The sequence below is a fragment of the Struthio camelus genome, chromosome 5, assembly GCF_040807025.1.
Source record: "Struthio camelus isolate bStrCam1 chromosome 5, bStrCam1.hap1, whole genome shotgun sequence".
Taxonomy (NCBI): Eukaryota; Metazoa; Chordata; class Aves; order Struthioniformes; family Struthionidae; genus Struthio; species Struthio camelus.
Window position 1 is genome coordinate 20,661,971 of NC_090946.1, and position 17,882 is coordinate 20,679,852.

General features: G+C 41.0%; 1 protein-coding gene across 1 annotated transcript in view; it reads right to left on the bottom strand.

The window, feature by feature from the left end:
* Window positions 1-17,882, bottom strand: part of NUCB2 (nucleobindin 2) — a 33,999-nt gene that overhangs the window by 15,278 nt on the left and 839 nt on the right. Inside the window, exons 2-3 of the mRNA XM_068944921.1 lie at window positions 1,816-1,959; window positions 400-507 (exon numbers count right to left, since the gene is read on the bottom strand). Coding sequence (XP_068801022.1) covers window positions 400-507; window positions 1,816-1,959 — 252 coding nt within the window. The remainder of the gene's footprint in view (window positions 1-399; window positions 508-1,815; window positions 1,960-17,882) is intronic.

The window sequence follows — 17,882 nt, forward strand, 5'->3', positions numbered from 1 at the left end:
CTCTGGCTGACAACAGAAGTTTAATACTTTGACAAAGGTCACATGTTCATTTACAATGTAAAGGTGTTTTTAAGACTTCAATTTCCATTTTGGTGAACAGCTCTTTACCTCAACAAGAAATCTGAAATAACTTAGCTTTTTGGTAGCTAGGCAGAAGGTGGAAATTGTGCATTAAAATACAGATTTTCTTTATCCAATGGGATGTTCTTTAAGGAACAGAAGATCTATTGTCCTTTGACTAAAGACAAAGATCTCGTAAGAGTTCAATGAAAATGAAAGCAGAAATTTAAGCACACAAAAATTGAGAAGAATATGAAGAATAAAAAGGAAGAAAGAATACAGCATAAATCTTACGTGATTACGGGTTTAATTAGTCTTAATTTAACTTTTTGTACCTACCTTTATTTCTTCTATATCAGCGGTCTGGAGTTTCTCCCTGAAATGCTTATCTGTTTCCAAGACATCTATTACTTGCCTGAGATACTCATCGTAATAGAGCCCTGTATCCTTCAAAAAAGAATGTTAAATTTAGAAAAGAATATACTACCAAACACTTTATTTCATTTAAATCCAATGATTAAATTAAATTATACTGAAACTAGAATCTTAGCAACACAGGCACAATGCTCTCTTCCCGTATCTTCAGTTTTTCTGGTCTGCACCATTGCCCTACAACAGGTTATACTGTTATGATTCACTTATTTCAGCAACTGACAAGGAAGAGGAAAAGGTGTTTAAAAATGCACATCTTAAGCAGGTGTCTGTCATGTTAAAATAAAATAGTTTTTTTTTTCAACTGTGTAATTCATTTGTTACATAAATCAATAGCAGTTCAGAATATTGCCCATGCTCCAATTCCCCCCAAAACAGAAAAAACTTTGAGGTTATTTAATGCATTTCCTAGAAAACCTTTTATAAAGGCAGCTGTCCCCAATCTCCAAAAGCAACTGCCAGAAGTTTGACTTGGCATTAATCTTCCTGTCTTCCAATAAATAAACAGGTAATACATATTTGGGAAATGTTTAATGCAAATATGGGATCCTTGAAACTGCATTGCTAAGGACAGACAAACCAGAGCTCCAGTAAGGACTCAGCCTAATAGGTAGATTTTACACTAGATCAATTAATGTTCCTGTGGCATAGCCTGTACTCCTATCTTTTTTCCCACGAGGGTTTGGGGCAAATAAAACACTCTCCAGAACGCCACTCCATTGAAATAGGGACTGTGCGAAGACTGAATAACCCATTTTGAAAAACATGCTGCTTCAACTACAGAGTTTATTTGGCTTTCAAACACTGCCGTTCATCAATTAAAAGCTCATACTGGAGTTCTGTTTCTTGACAAAAAACAATCTGCACTTTAGCAAATACAAGATCTCAAATGTCTTCACTTAACACGCTTGCAGTTTTCACAAACACAGTTTGCTGCTGTGTTCATGCCAGTAAAAGTCAACTGTATTCCCCTGACCAAACGTTGTCCCGTTCTCTTTGAAGCACCCAACCGGAATTGGTCTTCTTATCCTCAAAATCACTGAGTGGAATTTTTCAGGCCATCATCATAAGTAGTTCTTCCCATCATAAGCTGGGGGATTCATTTCATTTACCACCTCACCTTTAGCAGCTCAGGGAGAAGAAACTAAGAATTGAAATGCCTCAACATCATAGATGGTAGATCATGTGACAATATTGGCAAATATTAGTTTCCCTTCTGCACGTAACTCCAGTACATTTAAATTTCAAGATACGAGTTTGCTATAGCTAGATTACTGACAACTAGCACCAAATATTTAATTAGATTAATTTCATTTTACTTACTGGATTTTCTATTTTTTCTCCTTCTGCATGGGCTTCTCCTTTAACTTTTGTCTTATCTATGTCTATAGGTACAGCTTCCAAAGCCATTAGGAGACATGTCATCAGCAAAATACACTGTTGTGGCAGGACAGATTGCCGCTTCATCTGAAATAAGAACAATTCACAAAAACTAACATAAATGATGATCGTGTACTGTATTGATTAGAATTCTCTGACATTCCTACACAGACACCAGTAAGTACCTGCTACTTCTCATACATTCTACTGCTCTTAAGGAAGACTGCAACGCAAGAAAATTAAATACAAATGTTAATTTTTAAGGCCTTTATTTCACAACTAGATCTCCCCATACTACCAAAGCTGTAGGTAATCTGGCAATTTTGTAGCAAAACTAAGTTGTACTCTAAACAGGGAAAGGATTTTAACATGTTGTCAATGGCTCTGTGGAACAGGTGGGAACACCCAACGTTTTACACTTGTTTAGGATTGTTGTCTTAGGTTAATTAATACTGATGTTACTATTCTGATCCTATCTTTGCTGAAGTTACTCGCAAATTCCTAATGATATCAGTGGAAGCTGAATCAGAACTTTGTTTAGTAATGCCAGTAGTTTCATGTTTCAGTTATGAAGTATTTACCATATTTGGAGTCAAGATCCTCTCCAACCTTTATCTCCAGGAAAAGTATTGTATAATCCATGTTATATCCATGTTTCAAGTTGACTGGGATTCCCAGAAAAGGGGTTCACACTACCTCAAACATGTCAGTCTCCCATAGACTTTTTTTGGTGTCTGACATGGGGCAAACTCACACATAGTTTGATGAGCACGGAACACTTTTGAGAGTTCCTGCCCTATATCTAGCTGCCTCAAAATTTACTCAAAATTCAAAGGAACTCTGTTCTGACGCTTTCCCCACTCTATCAAATGGGGCTGAAAACTGCCCAATTCATTCAAAAATTGTTAGGATGGAATACCTAAATAGCATGAGTACAAAAAACTTGTTATTACAGAGAGTCCAGCTAAAAAAGTAATGATGGTAATCCAGCATCTGACCGTGAAGATAGGCTCTTAATACAATTTGGCGATTACTGTGACAGTGCCCAGTCTTTGAATATTTTATAAAAGCTTCAGCAAATTCAACTGCTAAGTTAGCAATATAAATCACCCTTCGGAAAGAAAAAGTTGTTAGCAGAATGCTGTCTATAATTAGCTTAGCTATGTCAAAGAAAAAGACGTAATATTCAATAAACGTGCAGTCAGACAAATCAAAAGCACACTTGCTACAAAAAAAATTTCTGTACAAGTGTTTTAATGAGCCATGTAAATAATTCTGTCACCAAGTATTTAGGCCCACTGGCAGCAAATCATTTTTGAGACAAATGGTAATTACAGTGTCAATGCCAGTTTCCCTGGCTGTATGCTATGGTGCTCAACAGTGAAGTGTTACTTTTGCTTGGAATAAGCTGTCTCTTTCCTGAGGGGATAAATGTAGGATAGTGTTTTACCACTATTGATACCCTTTATCCGCATAAATAATACCTATAAGAAAGCACTCTCACCAGGAAAAGATTGAGGCTTACATACAAGATGTGCACAGACGTTATCATTTCTTTTGTTGAAGAGTATAGCATAGGTGGAGATTAAAATATCACTTATCCATCTTTTGTTTTACATGTCAAAGGCTTGAGAATGACAAGGATTCTCTGAAACTATTTTCTTCTTAGTGCAATACTCAGCAAAAGGAGCCTAGACAGATTCTGCTCAGTTATAGCAAATACCTGCTACTTTCATTTAGAAAATGACCAGCATCTGATCATTAGCAAATGGCAGGATCTATTGTTGCTGCCTTATTGAGCATATTAGATTCAATGTCAGCACCACTGTCAGATCTACAACAGCAAGTCAGATTATGTTTGCCTCAGTCATTCTTTTAAAATTAAAAAAAAAAGAAAGACAGACTGATTTGCTGGAACCAGTAGGTTAATTTCTGTACAAGCTGTTGGCTTGCACTGACTTTATAGGCGCTGATGCATGTAGGATTTTGCTACTCATACTTGTTTTTAAAGATGCCCAAGTTTCAATAAGAAATATCTGCTCTTTTTAATTACAAAACACTTTATTTTATAAACGCTGTGCTTAGGTTTGTAATTTTAACAAGAGAATATAAGATTCAATCATAAGATACGATAATAACTAACAAATAGCAGGTTTCCAAGCCTCCTGGACTTGATGTAGATGTCAAGCTTGAGTACTAACTGGATGAGTTCTATACACCGAATTTCCAAGGTAATGGACTCGTCCAGAAGTTTTCCTTCCTATACTCATACATACCGGATCTTTAAGGCAGGCTAGACTACTAGGGTAGATCAACAAAGCTGCCAGGAAGTCCTGAACTGTACTAGAGCTATCAGTTGAGTTTTTACCTGTAAGTGGCACGGCTTACGGTTACCACACAGCATAGCTGACGGTGACATGAGCTAATATATGCTATGTGAGCCATCAGTTCCTTTAGCTGGCAGACAGCCATCATTCTACAGTCACCTCAGAATTTCTTCTGTTTTGCATGGACAAAATCACATAATCTTGTCTTCCTTTCTCCAAAAGTAGATTGCCATGTCCAGTGTTAGAGCCACTCTTTGAACACTAGCATGTTATTTTATCTTTACCGAGGCACTGTGATACGTCTGCTAACATACAAACACAGCTGGATCCTATTATAGACTTGAATGCAACAAATGGAAAGCAGAAAGAGCTTAACCCATGCAGCAGGTTGAATAAATATATAAAATAGTGTTTCTGTAACCAGACTACCTCTAACATGACCAGTCCTCATATTTATAATCCAAGCTTCCTCAGGAACATACTAACACCTCTACTGCATAAGAGAAAAGGACCTTCTAGCCCTGGACCCTGTCTGCAGAGACAGGTGCTTAGGGATGGACATGAGAAAAGAGTGATATTTACTGTCACTTCCAGACTCCCTTAACCTGTGACTTGGGGACTTTCTTAGCTTCAGGTTTTACCTTTTAACAAACTGCAATGGATTTTTCTCTCAAAAAATTGTTCAGTTGATTTTTTTGAAGCATAGTAAGTTTGTAACACCTACAACAGCCAACGGCAAATAGCTCCGCAGATAACACATTGTGTGAACCATCTCCTTTTGTTCTCGACCTGCTACTTGCTTGCTTTATTTATTAATGTCCTACGTTCTTGTATTGGAAGAGACAGTGAACAATGGATCCTTAATTACTTTTTCCATATTACAGCTCCCTAGCAATGATCTTAGCTTTCTTGTAAAACAAACAGGTCATACAGCGGGGCTGAACCAGGGTGGAGAAGCCAGGAACCCAACTGATAGCCATAGTTAAGGGCATTGACTCATTTTTTGCCTACAGCAAGTACTAAAGTCAACGCTTTCAACACTGACGCTTGTTTTTTAATCCATTTTATAGACTACATGAATAATCTTTCTAAAGCTGCCTACCTACAACTTCTAGTGACATGAAAAATGATGGAGATGGTGATTGTCACTTTAGGCCTCAGTTACAATACATTGTTAAATCTTTAAGACTTTTTCCCTCGCTACTCAGGAAAATGATACATAAAATGCCCAAGCTGAAGTGAATCAACTGAGGCATAAGCAGACATGATGGTCTACCAAACCTCATGTGAGGAGCACTAATCTCTAGCAGAGGTTTGAGATGGGCAGCTGGAACTGTAACATGTGAAACTCTCCCAGAGCTTATCTGTCAAAAGCCCTAATCAAACTAAGTGCCACCAGATTTGTTGACTTTCAGTGGGATTTGTGCTCGTAGGCAATTTTGGTTGTCTCAGAAATACCAACCACTGTAATTACACACTGTCACACAAAATAGGAAAGATTGGATTATATCACACTTACGTTCTTCACGTTTATCTGGTGTCACATATCACCCTGTAAAGAAGGCTATCTACTGCCCATTAGGCAGTTTTATTTCAAGTTGTGCATAGGTTATCTTCATTGTAGCCATTTGATAAAATAGGTCAAAAAAACCCAAACCAAACCACACCAAAAATCCCACACCCTGTAAGTACCAAGAAGAAATAAAAATCAGAGAAGATCAAAATGGATAAGCAAACAAACAAATAAAAAAAATCACAAACCTTGCAGCTAATTTTGCAGACTATTAAGCTTAACATGGGATTTTCGGTAGTACTTTGAGAAACCCAACTGTTTACACAATCTGTCCTATAATGAATAATTTGGAAATATGTTTATTAAAATAGCAAATAACCACCTAGTGAAGACAGAGTTACTGAATTTAGACATATTATAGTCCAAGACTACATTAATCAAGACTACTTCTATAAAAGCAACTAAGATGTGTCACTCTTTAGAGTGTGACAGTCAAAACTGTGAGTCACTGAACACATTCTACTCTGACACGTATTAGAAGAGATAAACCAGGCCCAATGCAAAATCTGATATTAAGTTAGCTGCAAGAGAAAACTCAGCATGATTCTCAATTGCAGCAACTGGAGGGAAGAGTGACAAGCGGGTGGATGAGGGGAAAACTAGGATTCCAGGTTTTGCTCCACTGAATACTTCACTATTAAGAATTCACCCCGCTCTCAGCCTTTTATCAGCTGCCTTCAGCAGCTTCCCACTTTTTGTGAAATCTGTTCCTAGATGCCCATCCCTTCACAGACATTTTGGAGGGAATCTACAAATCTGATTCACGGATGTGGTTTCTTCTACAAGGATTAGGTGCTGTCAAGTCAACAGAGGATCACAGTACTGCAGAAGAGAAGCAACGTTTGCATTTTAAAAGGAAGACTCATGCCAATTTGGTCATTGTCAGTAGTGGTACATAATCCACAGCATACGTCCTTGCGCACAGATGGCAGCCTTGCTCTGCCCTATTATTAGTTCTCCTAAAGCTATGTCATTTAATAGAAATACAAATTACGTGTTATGAATCTGCCTAGCTGACTTTAATAACTCACTGGTTGCTTTCTTATGGACAGATGGACAGAGCTGGAAATAAAGTGATTCCAGAAAAGGCCATGTAGCCCACCTAGATGAAAAGGTAGAATGACTCTAATCTACAGATGTCAGAAATCAAATAGACTCATGTTTCCAAATTAGCTAAGCACCACAGTGCTAGAGGGATAAACAAATACTTCTGTTTATAACATATATATATGCAGAACTAATCATAAAAATAGTGCTATAAAACTGAACAAACACTGCAGTCAATAAAGAAAGCCAATATCCTAAGCTTTCAGGGAAAATGAAAAAATAAAAACGGCTCTGGGTAGTAAGAATTAAAAAAAAAAAAAAAAACACGTCCAGAATAAGAGCTAGAAGAATGAGATACTCAGCAAAAAAGAGAGCCACCAATGTACTTGCATGAACAGAAAAATACAATTGAAACAGAAAAGCAGCAGGCTGTCTGCCAGCAACCTTGATCTTGATCCCACTGAAGTTAATTACAAATTCCTATTGACTTCAGTGGAACAGGACTGGACATTTGAATTGTATAGAGCTACGGGCTTTGAAAGATGACTACAAAATGCAGCTTTTAAAGCTTATTTAGCAACATTAAACAAAGTATATCTATTTTAAACAACTATTGGGTGTTTATAATATAAATATGAAAATTTCCTTATCATTCACCTAACTACTACTGCCCAGAAAACAGCATAGTCCAGGTAGTGAGGACTCCGGCACCTTCTATCAAAGCAACAAGTATTTTTTAGAGCAGTAGCACCCAATGTTAAATTTTCAAATACTGAGATACGCAAACTCATATAATGGTATCAGTATATAGTGTCTGCACATGTATGAACCCAGCAGATTACCTGAAATAAGACTGTGCAACGCTGTAAATCTCATGGTGCACATTTACACTTGCCAAACCCTTGCGTACTATCAAGGGAAATATAATCATAATTCCAAATTTTAGAATATGCAAATAAGCCTACCTGTTCCTAAAATTTGACCCATATCTGCTGTATCTGATATGAGAGTAATTAATCCTGTATGAGATACAGCTCAGACATGTAGGTTTGTCGGAAGCAACGGGAGACATGCTCATCCGATGATGATCACAAGCCTCAGTTTATTTGCACCTTTTCATGACTTATATAATAGAGTTAATTAGCTCATACATATTGCAACAGCCAAGCTCCTTATAGGTTGCTAACATTAGTTACTTATCATGCCCGACAGCCAGATGCGGTCAGCCTGTTTGTACCGGCATTTTTGCTGATACAAAACCTAGCCTCAACCCCACATCCGCTCAACCAGACACTTCCCCAAATCCACGCGACCCAGGCGCGTTTCACATTGCCTCCTGATACACAGTTACATCCAAGCAGTTCTTGCAGCCGTGTCTTCATGTCTCTCGTCACGTAGCCGACTTCCCAAAATACCTTCCACACGTCCCCCGCTTTCTTGTAGTAGGGCATAGTTAATCTGTACTTTAGCAAGTAAGCGCAAAAACAGCTTGCAAAGGTAGGAAATTAAGCAAGGTAATATCAGCAAAAGCAGCAGCAGCATAAGTCCTACATTTATGCCGTACATGAGCAAGGTTTTGAGCCAGGGCATCCTCGATGCGCTCAACCACACCAGCCGCATAGAGTGAGTCAGTGACAATGTTAAGGGGCCCTAGCAAGTGTAGTAGTGCCCAAACCACAGCAGACAACTCTATGGTTTGGAGCGTATCTGCTAGTGTAGTATTGAGTAATGTTTGTTGCCAAACACTATTGTCCTGCCAGGTGACGGCGGCCCGACGCGATTTTCGCCCTGCGTCAGTATATACTGTTATAGCGTCCTTTATAGGGTTCTTCTCTCTCTTGGGGCATGTCATCCAGTTCCATTGTCCGATCCATCGTAATAATGGAGATTTAAAGCTATTAGTTTTAATCACGGAACCGGCACCAAGCAGTGCTTCTTGTAAATGTTCACTATTCTGCAAATACCATCGTAAGGAGTCTTTCGTTCGCATGGGTAGATATATCGTAGAAGGCTCACAACCTTGAACTTGTAAGATTCTTTCCCTTCCTCGTTTTATTAAATCTGCCAAAACCTCTACTTGTTGTACTAAGGTTTTAATCTGCTGTAAAGCAGGGGACACCCACTCGAGGATACCCAACTCTCCGGTGCCCCTTAGTTGCACTAGAGCCCCGATTAGGTATCGGTGCCCCAGCCATACAGCAAGATCAACCGGGACGGTAGCATTAAGGCGGTGTACATGTCCCACAAGCGCACGGTCTACAATCTGTTGTATAAGGTTTCTTTGATGCGAAGTGATGTTGAGTTTTGTTGTAGGGTCCGTGCCCCTCAGAAGCGGGCGGAGTCCCTCCAGCAATTCATTTGGGATGCCCACTATGGGCCGCAGCCACTGCAGGTCTCCCAAAAATTTCTGCGCATCATTAAGGGTCCGCAGCCGTGATTGTAATTGCAGCTTCTGAGGGGAAACAGTTTTATCAGTAAGTACCCAACCTAGGTACTTCCATGGTGATACTTGTTGAACCTTGTCTGGAGAGATCACCAGATTAGAGCATTGCAACACCTGCTGAACATGCTCAATTTGGCTGTCAGAAAAAGGAGTAGCTTGGGCAAATAATATATCATCCATATAATGATATATTACGACATGTTTCCATTGCTCACGTAGAGGCTGCAATGCTGCAGCTACATACAGCTGACATAACGTAGGGCTATTACGCATGCCCTGTGGCAACACTGTCCATTCAAACCGTTGATCTGGACCCTCTCTGTTGAGGGAGGGCAAAGTGAACGCAAATCGCTTCCGATCCTGAGGGTGCAGGTCGATGGTAAAGAAGCAGTCCTTCAAATCGATGATCAGCAGGGACCAATGTTCAGGAATCATGGCTGGGTTAGGCAACCCTGGTTGTAAGGCACCCATGGGCTCCATTTGCTTGTTGATTTCCCTCAAATCATGTAGCAGTCGATATTTGCCCGATTTCTTCTTTATGACAAATATTGGGGAGTTCCATGGACTAGTGGAGAGACGTAAATGGCCTTGTTGGAATTGCTCGTTTACTAATTGATGAGCATGAAACAGACTTTCCCGTTTTAGTGGCCATTGCTTAACCCATACCGGTGTGTTGGTAGTCCAGGTAATGGGAATTGGGAAAGTCCAAGCAATGGCTAAAAGGCTAAAGGGTGTTCATTCGTGAGCACAACCCCTAATTGAGCGAGTATATCTTTGCCGATTAGGCACTGCACTGTTGGTGGTAGTTGTACCACAGAAAACACAGCAGAAACTTGTCGCCCCTCTAGTTTTACTTTCAATGTAGGTGTTCGTTGTGCAAACGTCATGCCCCCAACTCCGGTGACCGTAGTGTTTGATGGAAACAGGGGCCATCCCTGGGGCCACTGTGACGGGGCGATTATGCTAGAGTCTGCGCCAGTATCCAAAAGAGCCATAAGAGTCACTTGTTGATCATTATAGGCAAGTTCAACTTTATGTCTAGGTCGATCATTTAGAGTCAAGGTCAGGAGAGTCAGTCCCCCGGAGGAACCGAATCCTTGTCCCCCCCGGTCCTTGTTGGTTAACGAGGGTATTTCCTTTGTAAGTTGTTCCAACGGGATTAATTGAGCAATACGTTGTCCTTTGGTTATTCGTATGGGTGGAAAAGGAGTGTGCAGCATTATCATTATTTCTCCGGTATAATCAGCGTCAATGACGCCAGGTAGAACAAAGAGTCCCAACATTGATGCTGATGATCTGCCGAGCAACAATGCCCCCACAGACTTGTTTTGAATCATGACAGGACCGTACACCCCAGTAGGAATGCGATGGGGCTGAGTGGTCAGGAGGCTAACGTCTACAGCGGATGCCAGGTCAAGTCCGAGACTCCCTCTCGTTGCTGGTCTGAGCTGGGAAGTTGTGTAACAGCTACTTGTGTCTGTGCGCGGCTGCTCCGACTCGCGCTCCCACTGAAGTTTCCCGAGCGGCGACGACAAGCACCAATGTTGTGGCTGTCTGAACGACATCTAGCACACCAGACACCAGACGCGGTACATTCCTTCCGGACATGACCCGGGAGTCCGCAGCGGTAGCATTTCACTCGGGGGAAATTTCGCCCCACATTCTGCCGGGTGGCCACTGACGCTTGGAGAGGTGCAAGAGCTGCTAAGACCTGCGTCTGAGACGTCCTAGCCTGTTCCTGTAACCCGACACCTAGTTGCTTAATGGCCTCCACTACCAGGGCCTGGGGTCCAATAGGTACCTGGGCCAGCCTTTCCAATGCCTCCTCAATCGTCCAATTGGCACTGAGGGTGCTCAGAATGTTACGAGTAGTAGTATTACAATTTTGTAGGGCGCACTGCTTCAGCAAGGCGCCCCGCATGTACTCAGGAACCCCAGCTCTCTCTATAGCTGCTGCAGCCTTATCGATAAAGGCTCCAAACGTCTCATCTCTACCTTGTTTAATGCCCATGTACACTGGTACACCACCGGGCTCCTTAACACGATCAATGGCACGGCGCACCAACTGCATCGCCTCCCGTAACTTATCGGGGCCCAGCAGGGCCTGCGCCTCGGTGCGGAGGAATGGGCCGATGCCCATAAGTTCCTCCACCGTCACGCCGTGTAAGGGGTCGCCCGGCTGTCGTTGGCAAGCCACCGACTCGTGAACCAAGCTCTGCCAATGGGCATTAAACAACAATTGTTGATGCTGAGTAAAAATCAACCGAATTATCCCTCTGCAATCCGCGGGCAGAAGTATCTGCGTGCTCCAAATGTAGTCAAGCATTTGCCTCACTGGTTCACTGTGGGCCCCAAACTGACTGACAGTCGCCCGCAATTGCGACAAAAGTTTCCAATCTAGGGCGGTTATCACTGCTTGCACGCCGCCCCCTGGAGCAGCCTGGAAGGCGACGGGGCAGGCAAGCTGCTCCGCCGCCTGCAGCACATCCGCGTCCCCCCGTTCCAGACTCTCCCTGGCGAGCGCAGCCCAGGCCTCCCGACGGTCCTTAGCTATGGCATCAGCCAAGTCGGCTTCTGCCCCCGGGGGCGGCTCCGGGGGAGGGGGGGCCGAAGTCGCATTCTCGTCAGGGGCCGAGCCCGCAGGAGCCGACTCGCCAGGAGGAGGAGAAGGAGGGGAGGGAGGGGGGGGAAGGGGAGGGGGCAAATAGACAGTAGACGTACTCGGGGGTAAGGGAATATCTCGTGGCCAATCCGTGCCATAAGTCTTATTTTTTTCATGTGCGGCAGAGACCTGCTCTGCCGCCCGCTGCTCAGCCTGGTACTGCAGCAACTCATTATGGACGGCCCTCCAGGTTTTACCCAACTTTTTGGCCAACTTATCTCCATCAATCGCAGCCTCCCAGAGCTTATCACCCAGCTTACGCCACTCGGACAACTCATGGACTGTATGAGGATTCAGAAAACAGCCCTGGGAGTGTCCGTAGGCCAGTAAACCAGGAAGCTCTTTTTGGAGGTCCAGCCCCTTAACTTGCCTTTTTTGCAGGAAGCTGGTAAAAAGGTTATACGCTGCTTGCCTCTGCATACCTGATTCACGTCAGCGCTGTTGCAGCTCTCCAAGGTCTCGGCAGCGCGTATCAGCCGGGTACGCCGATGCGAACGCCCGGGGCTCGACACAGTTTTCTTCGCTGTGTTTTAGCCGTCCTCGCTGCAAAGGACCTGCCCACCTCGTTGCTCCGCCGTGGATCACGTCGGGGTCACCATTTGTCGGAAGCAACGGGAGACATGCTCATCCGATGATGATCACAAGCCTCAGTTTATTTGCACCTTTTCATGACTTATATAATAGAGTTAATTAGCTCATACATATTGCAACAGCCAAGCTCCTTATAGGTTGCTAACATTAGTTACTTATCATGCCCGACAGCCAGATGCGGTCAGCCTGTTTGTACCGGCATTTTTGCTGATACAAAACCTAGCCTCAACCCCACATCCGCTCAACCAGACACTTCCCCAAATCCACGCGACCCAGGCGCGTTTCACATTGCCTCCTGATACACAGTTACATCCAAGCAGTTCTTGCAGCCGTGTCTTCATGTCTCTCGTCACGTAGCCGACTTCCCAAAATACCTTCCACATAGGATGAAAGCAATATTCTCTATAATCACGACTATACTATGACTGGCTATTTTAATTCTGTACTTTGGAGATGTGCACAATCTTTATATGAAGTGCTGCAATTAAAAAATGAGAGAGAGATACAATAGATCTACTGATCTTCATCTTCCTATGAATAGTCCAAACTCAGAACTGGAAGGAAAATATTACAAATATTACAACTATTAGAGCTAAACTATGCAAAGTGCTCCTTCAGCCGTTTGAGCTAGCCATCTAGTTTTGAGCGTGATTTCACTTCTCTCAAACAGTAACAGTCTTACTTGTCCATTTCATGAGGCAGTTTAAATATAGAAGGTTTAATTACAGGTATTTTTTCTGTTTCTTTAAAAATGATTTGCAAAGATGTATATTAATTTTAATAAGTCTTTTCTGAGATGTTATAATGTTCGAAATAGGCAGAAACAGAGACTATTCTTCTGCTATATTTTCTGTTTGGAAACAACAGAAATATCAAAGTTAGCTCCTCCCTTTTTTTTCAGGAAGATTTGCTGCATAGATACTGTAAGCTACCATGCCTTAACCAAGGATCAAAGTTAATTAATCTACAGTTAACACATCTTCAGAATGTCAGTCCTTTGAGCTAAATCAGTATCAGCACATCTAAAAAAGTGGCAGAAGCGGAGAAGCAAGTGCAAAAATTCCTTTCAGCTCAACAGGCTCCACTAAAACCCTGGCTGCGGTGACGATATCCTTTCATTAGGTCACCAGTCCTCTAGATCTAGATTTCTCATTGAAAACAAGAGCAGAGAACTAAGTGAAAAGGGCTACAATCTGCAATAGTTTTCCTGTAACATGTCGTCTTTCAAATTATACAACACCTGCATGCTTCTCTTTCCAAATGAATTTTTATCCTTTAAAATACATACATATATACATATACATAAATATATATAGCATTTTTTCCCTCCCTCCTCTTTCAGTAAATGTTCCATTCACATACGGCAATAGCAGTTTTCCTTTCATTATTCTTTGAGCATTTCTTCTCTTCTGTCAAAGTTCTTTATTAATCCCCATGATTCAGATGTTCCTCCTTTTTTCTATCCACCAATAGCAATATCCAACAGGTTTCAATCTGGACATGCTCTCTTAATCTTTTGTTAGTGTATATACCATTTACATTCTAATTTCTCAGCATCAGGAGACATTCCTTACTGCCTTTCAAGAAGCACTTTAAGACCGCATGTAAATTTGATTTTCTTAAAAGAGTACTGTTTAAGTACCTGAAGGCAGGAGAATCATTTATTCTCACACTGTTTAAATTATTTTCTTTTGATTCTTGCACTTCTGTTTTTGTACATTTTTCCCACTGTACTTTATCCGCTTTCTTCCCATGATTACAGGATTACAGTTAAGATTTGATTGATTCTTTTTTCTTGAGTTGATTCTTTTTTCACCTTCTCAGCAAAGAGAGCATGCCTCAACTGTGTGCAGTACAGCATTTGCTGATAGAATTTTTTTTTTTTTTTTTTTTACACACTTCAGCTATTTTATTAAATGAGTCACTCAAATGCCAGGAGATACTATATAGTAACACAAAATATGAATGTTCAAATGTGAAAGAAGTGAGTGTTATTTACTATGGAACTTTATGTTCAGAAGTAATATGCCATCAAAGCAAATAATTTAGATGGCCTGCTCCTACGCTTGCTTACTTCTGTCCTAAGTAGTTTTAAGACAACTGTTATTTCTTCTGGTTTCAATGCTTTCAGTGTTAATGGTTCATTATTTAAACACTTGTGTACACACACAAATACACATACCTATTTATACATTACCTGCCTCCGAGGAATGTCTCTATCATTATAATTTCAGAAAAATAAATAGCAGTGCCTACAAAACTATTTTACCAATTGAAAAATACTAATCTTGCTTAAAAAAAAAATTGCACAATGTTTTCAATTCTTTTCACTAAAGCTAGCTCCTAAAAATGATTTTTGAGGCCAATACTCAAGCAAAAACTTGTACTGAATTCAATGCATACGTTGACAAAATTCTTATCAACTTCAGAAGCAATTTTTTTAAATTTTACTGGAGAGTCAATAGAGATTTATACTGATATCACTACAAGTATAGCTTCCTGTATTATATGTTCACATATGAAACAAAACACAGGAACAAACCTGGAATCTCACAAATACATTTCCTTTAAATGCAAACAGCAATTTCTCCAATGCTGGTGTAAAAAGCAACCTAATTTCAAATATGCTACTACTTGCGGCCAAAATATTGCCTAAACCCTAAACTCACATTAAAAATTATTGCAATTACTATTCCTCATCACCCACTAACACACATTTTGCTCTAGGTGATCACAAAAAATTACACTAAAGTAAACTTGGACTTCACCAAGACTTCAGTAGTACTTTTCTCCACTTGGCAAGAATGTAGAATATAGCTAACTGGAATCAGTGTAGAATTATATGGAGCCAGATTTGAAAATATTTAGGCACTTAACGATAGCTGCCTAATGACATTTATTTCCATAAGTTGCTAATTCCCTTTGATTTCTATATGTTTAGGAAGCTGAATACTGGCAAATACCTGCTTTTGGTTTATAGAGATAACAAGGCATGGGAAATGTTATCATTAAAAGGGTCTAAATATTTTCTGAATTACCTATGATGAGGAAAAATATTTACAATTGATTATGATTCTAATATGATTCTGTTCTAACAGAATGTAATTTCTTTCATTATTCCAATTGTCAAATCATGTATAGTATACCTGAGCAAATGCTGTTCCTGTTGAAATTAACCTGAATTTTGCCTCTGATTTCAGTAAGAGCAGGATTTGGCTTAAGTGCCTGTCCAGAAAGCTTGTGTCTAATATGTATCTCACAGAAGTTTCAGAAAGATTTCCTTTGCTCACAGAGCGAACAAGTAGACAGGAGTACAATATATGACTAAATAAACACCTTTGTTGTACAGGAGTTCAAATAAAGGCAACACTGATATGCACTTTAAAGTTAATAGTAAAGTATGTTATCTTTCTTTTCTAAAACACACATTTGTTTAATCAGAATATCTCCAGAAGTATCAGTCAATATTTTCACACCTCTGACATTTGATCAATATAATAATATTTTACAATATCATTATCTCAGGGAGCAATCTCCCTTTCCCCTTTCATGATTACAGTTGAAGTTAGGTACATGTCACTTCGGGGCAGCTTTTAACTTGGCTTACATGCACCAAAAGTAAATGTTCAGCTATACTATGATTACTACATGGCTGAGTTCTGGAAACTTCTCCTTAAAGCAGTCTTATTCTGAAATAATCCTGTCTTTTGTTGCTTAGTTTTTATTTGATTACTGGATTTTTCTGAATATAATTTCGCATTCCAAAATAGCGATCTGCCAAACTTCATTCTAGCATCAAGCCACAAGCAAATTTACATCAGATGCCTATGTGAAATGCCTTTGCTTCCAGTAGTTATTGTTCTACTGCAAGACAATTTGTTTAAAGACAGACTTATGTGATGATTTTTATATATATTTACCTCTTCTATTCTAAAATAAAACACTACCACTCTCCAAAAGACTACAGCACTGTCTGAAAGGAAAATACATAATCACAGTTAGCAGTTACTGTTTGTAATTAGATTAAGAGGTTGCTGCCCATGGAGGATCTTGTGCTGGGATTGTTACAAAATCACGGTCTAGTAACTGATAGAAGAAGATAAAAATGGATCTTAAGTGCTCATAGAAATGTGTATTTTCCTCCAAATCCTTTTGAGGAGTTCAAGTAAAGATCAATAAAGGTTACTCCAGAAGCTGGTTCTGAGCAAATTTCAAGTGGCTCTTCAATTCCTATCCAGTCTTTTGAGTAGTAATTTTCTCCATGTTCACCTTTTTAGTTGGGAGGGAGAGTCATTTCAAAATTTGGGATAGAATTGCTGCTATATTGAGTCAATATAGGACTTTTCTTGAGAACGGGAAAGAAGAAAGTAACAAACAAAACCCAAACCAACTTCCATCTTGAACTTGAATACCACAGTGCTCCATTTTTGTTACGATAGTCTCATTTTGAAAATGCTCGACATTACCTCTCCACAACAAGTGCGTACAAGTCAAATAATAGAGGCTGTAGCCAATTCCTTCTACAGGCTGACTCAAAAGCGTCACCAAACCTGAACTCTTTGGAAAGCCATAGCCACGTTCTTTCCACAAAAGAAAGAAAAAAGTCAGTTCTCTACAACCACAAATTCAACCTTTCCTCTTTTGCAATATTATGTGAGTACAGTGCCTAGCTTGACACTACATTTTAGCTAGCTCCTCCAGTGGTACTACAGTAAGCATGATGCTATGTTCTTTTTAATAAGAGCAGCCTTTGCAGAGGACAGGGGAGAATGTAGTCTCCTGGACAAAGCAGTGTAAGTTCTTACTGTGGTTGTGTGATTATCAACCAATTAAGATTTTGCTGCTGCAAGCTAAGCATTAATTTATCCTGGTACTTTAACAACTTATGCATAACTCAGTGGGCTGCTAAAGTGTTACTTCCTGAAAAAAACATTAACTCTAGAGGACAGCACTTCAGCCTAAAGGTTGGAGGCAATGAAACCTGAGGATGCTCCAAGCGAACAGCAGAGCCTGGCTCTTCGCAGACGCCCCGGTACCTCCAAGCCCCTGACACCGCTGGCGGCGCGGGCCGCCGGGCTCCTCTCACCCGCCCGCCGCCACTGCAGACGGCCGCACCTGTACTTTAGCCCGGGACGCCATGCGGCAAACTCGGGCCGCATCTTCTCCCCTTGTTACCGTTACTATTGTCTTTTTTTTTTTTTTATCTGACAGAAAGGAAAAAGTTTGAATCCCCAGGGGGAGCGCGCCCACAGTCCCCTGGCCCTGCAGGGCGAGAGGTGGCCCCGCGGGGCCAACGGCTCTCCCTGACAGGAACCTCCCCCCCCGCCCCCCCACGGGGCCAACGGCTCTCCCTGACAGGAGCCCCCC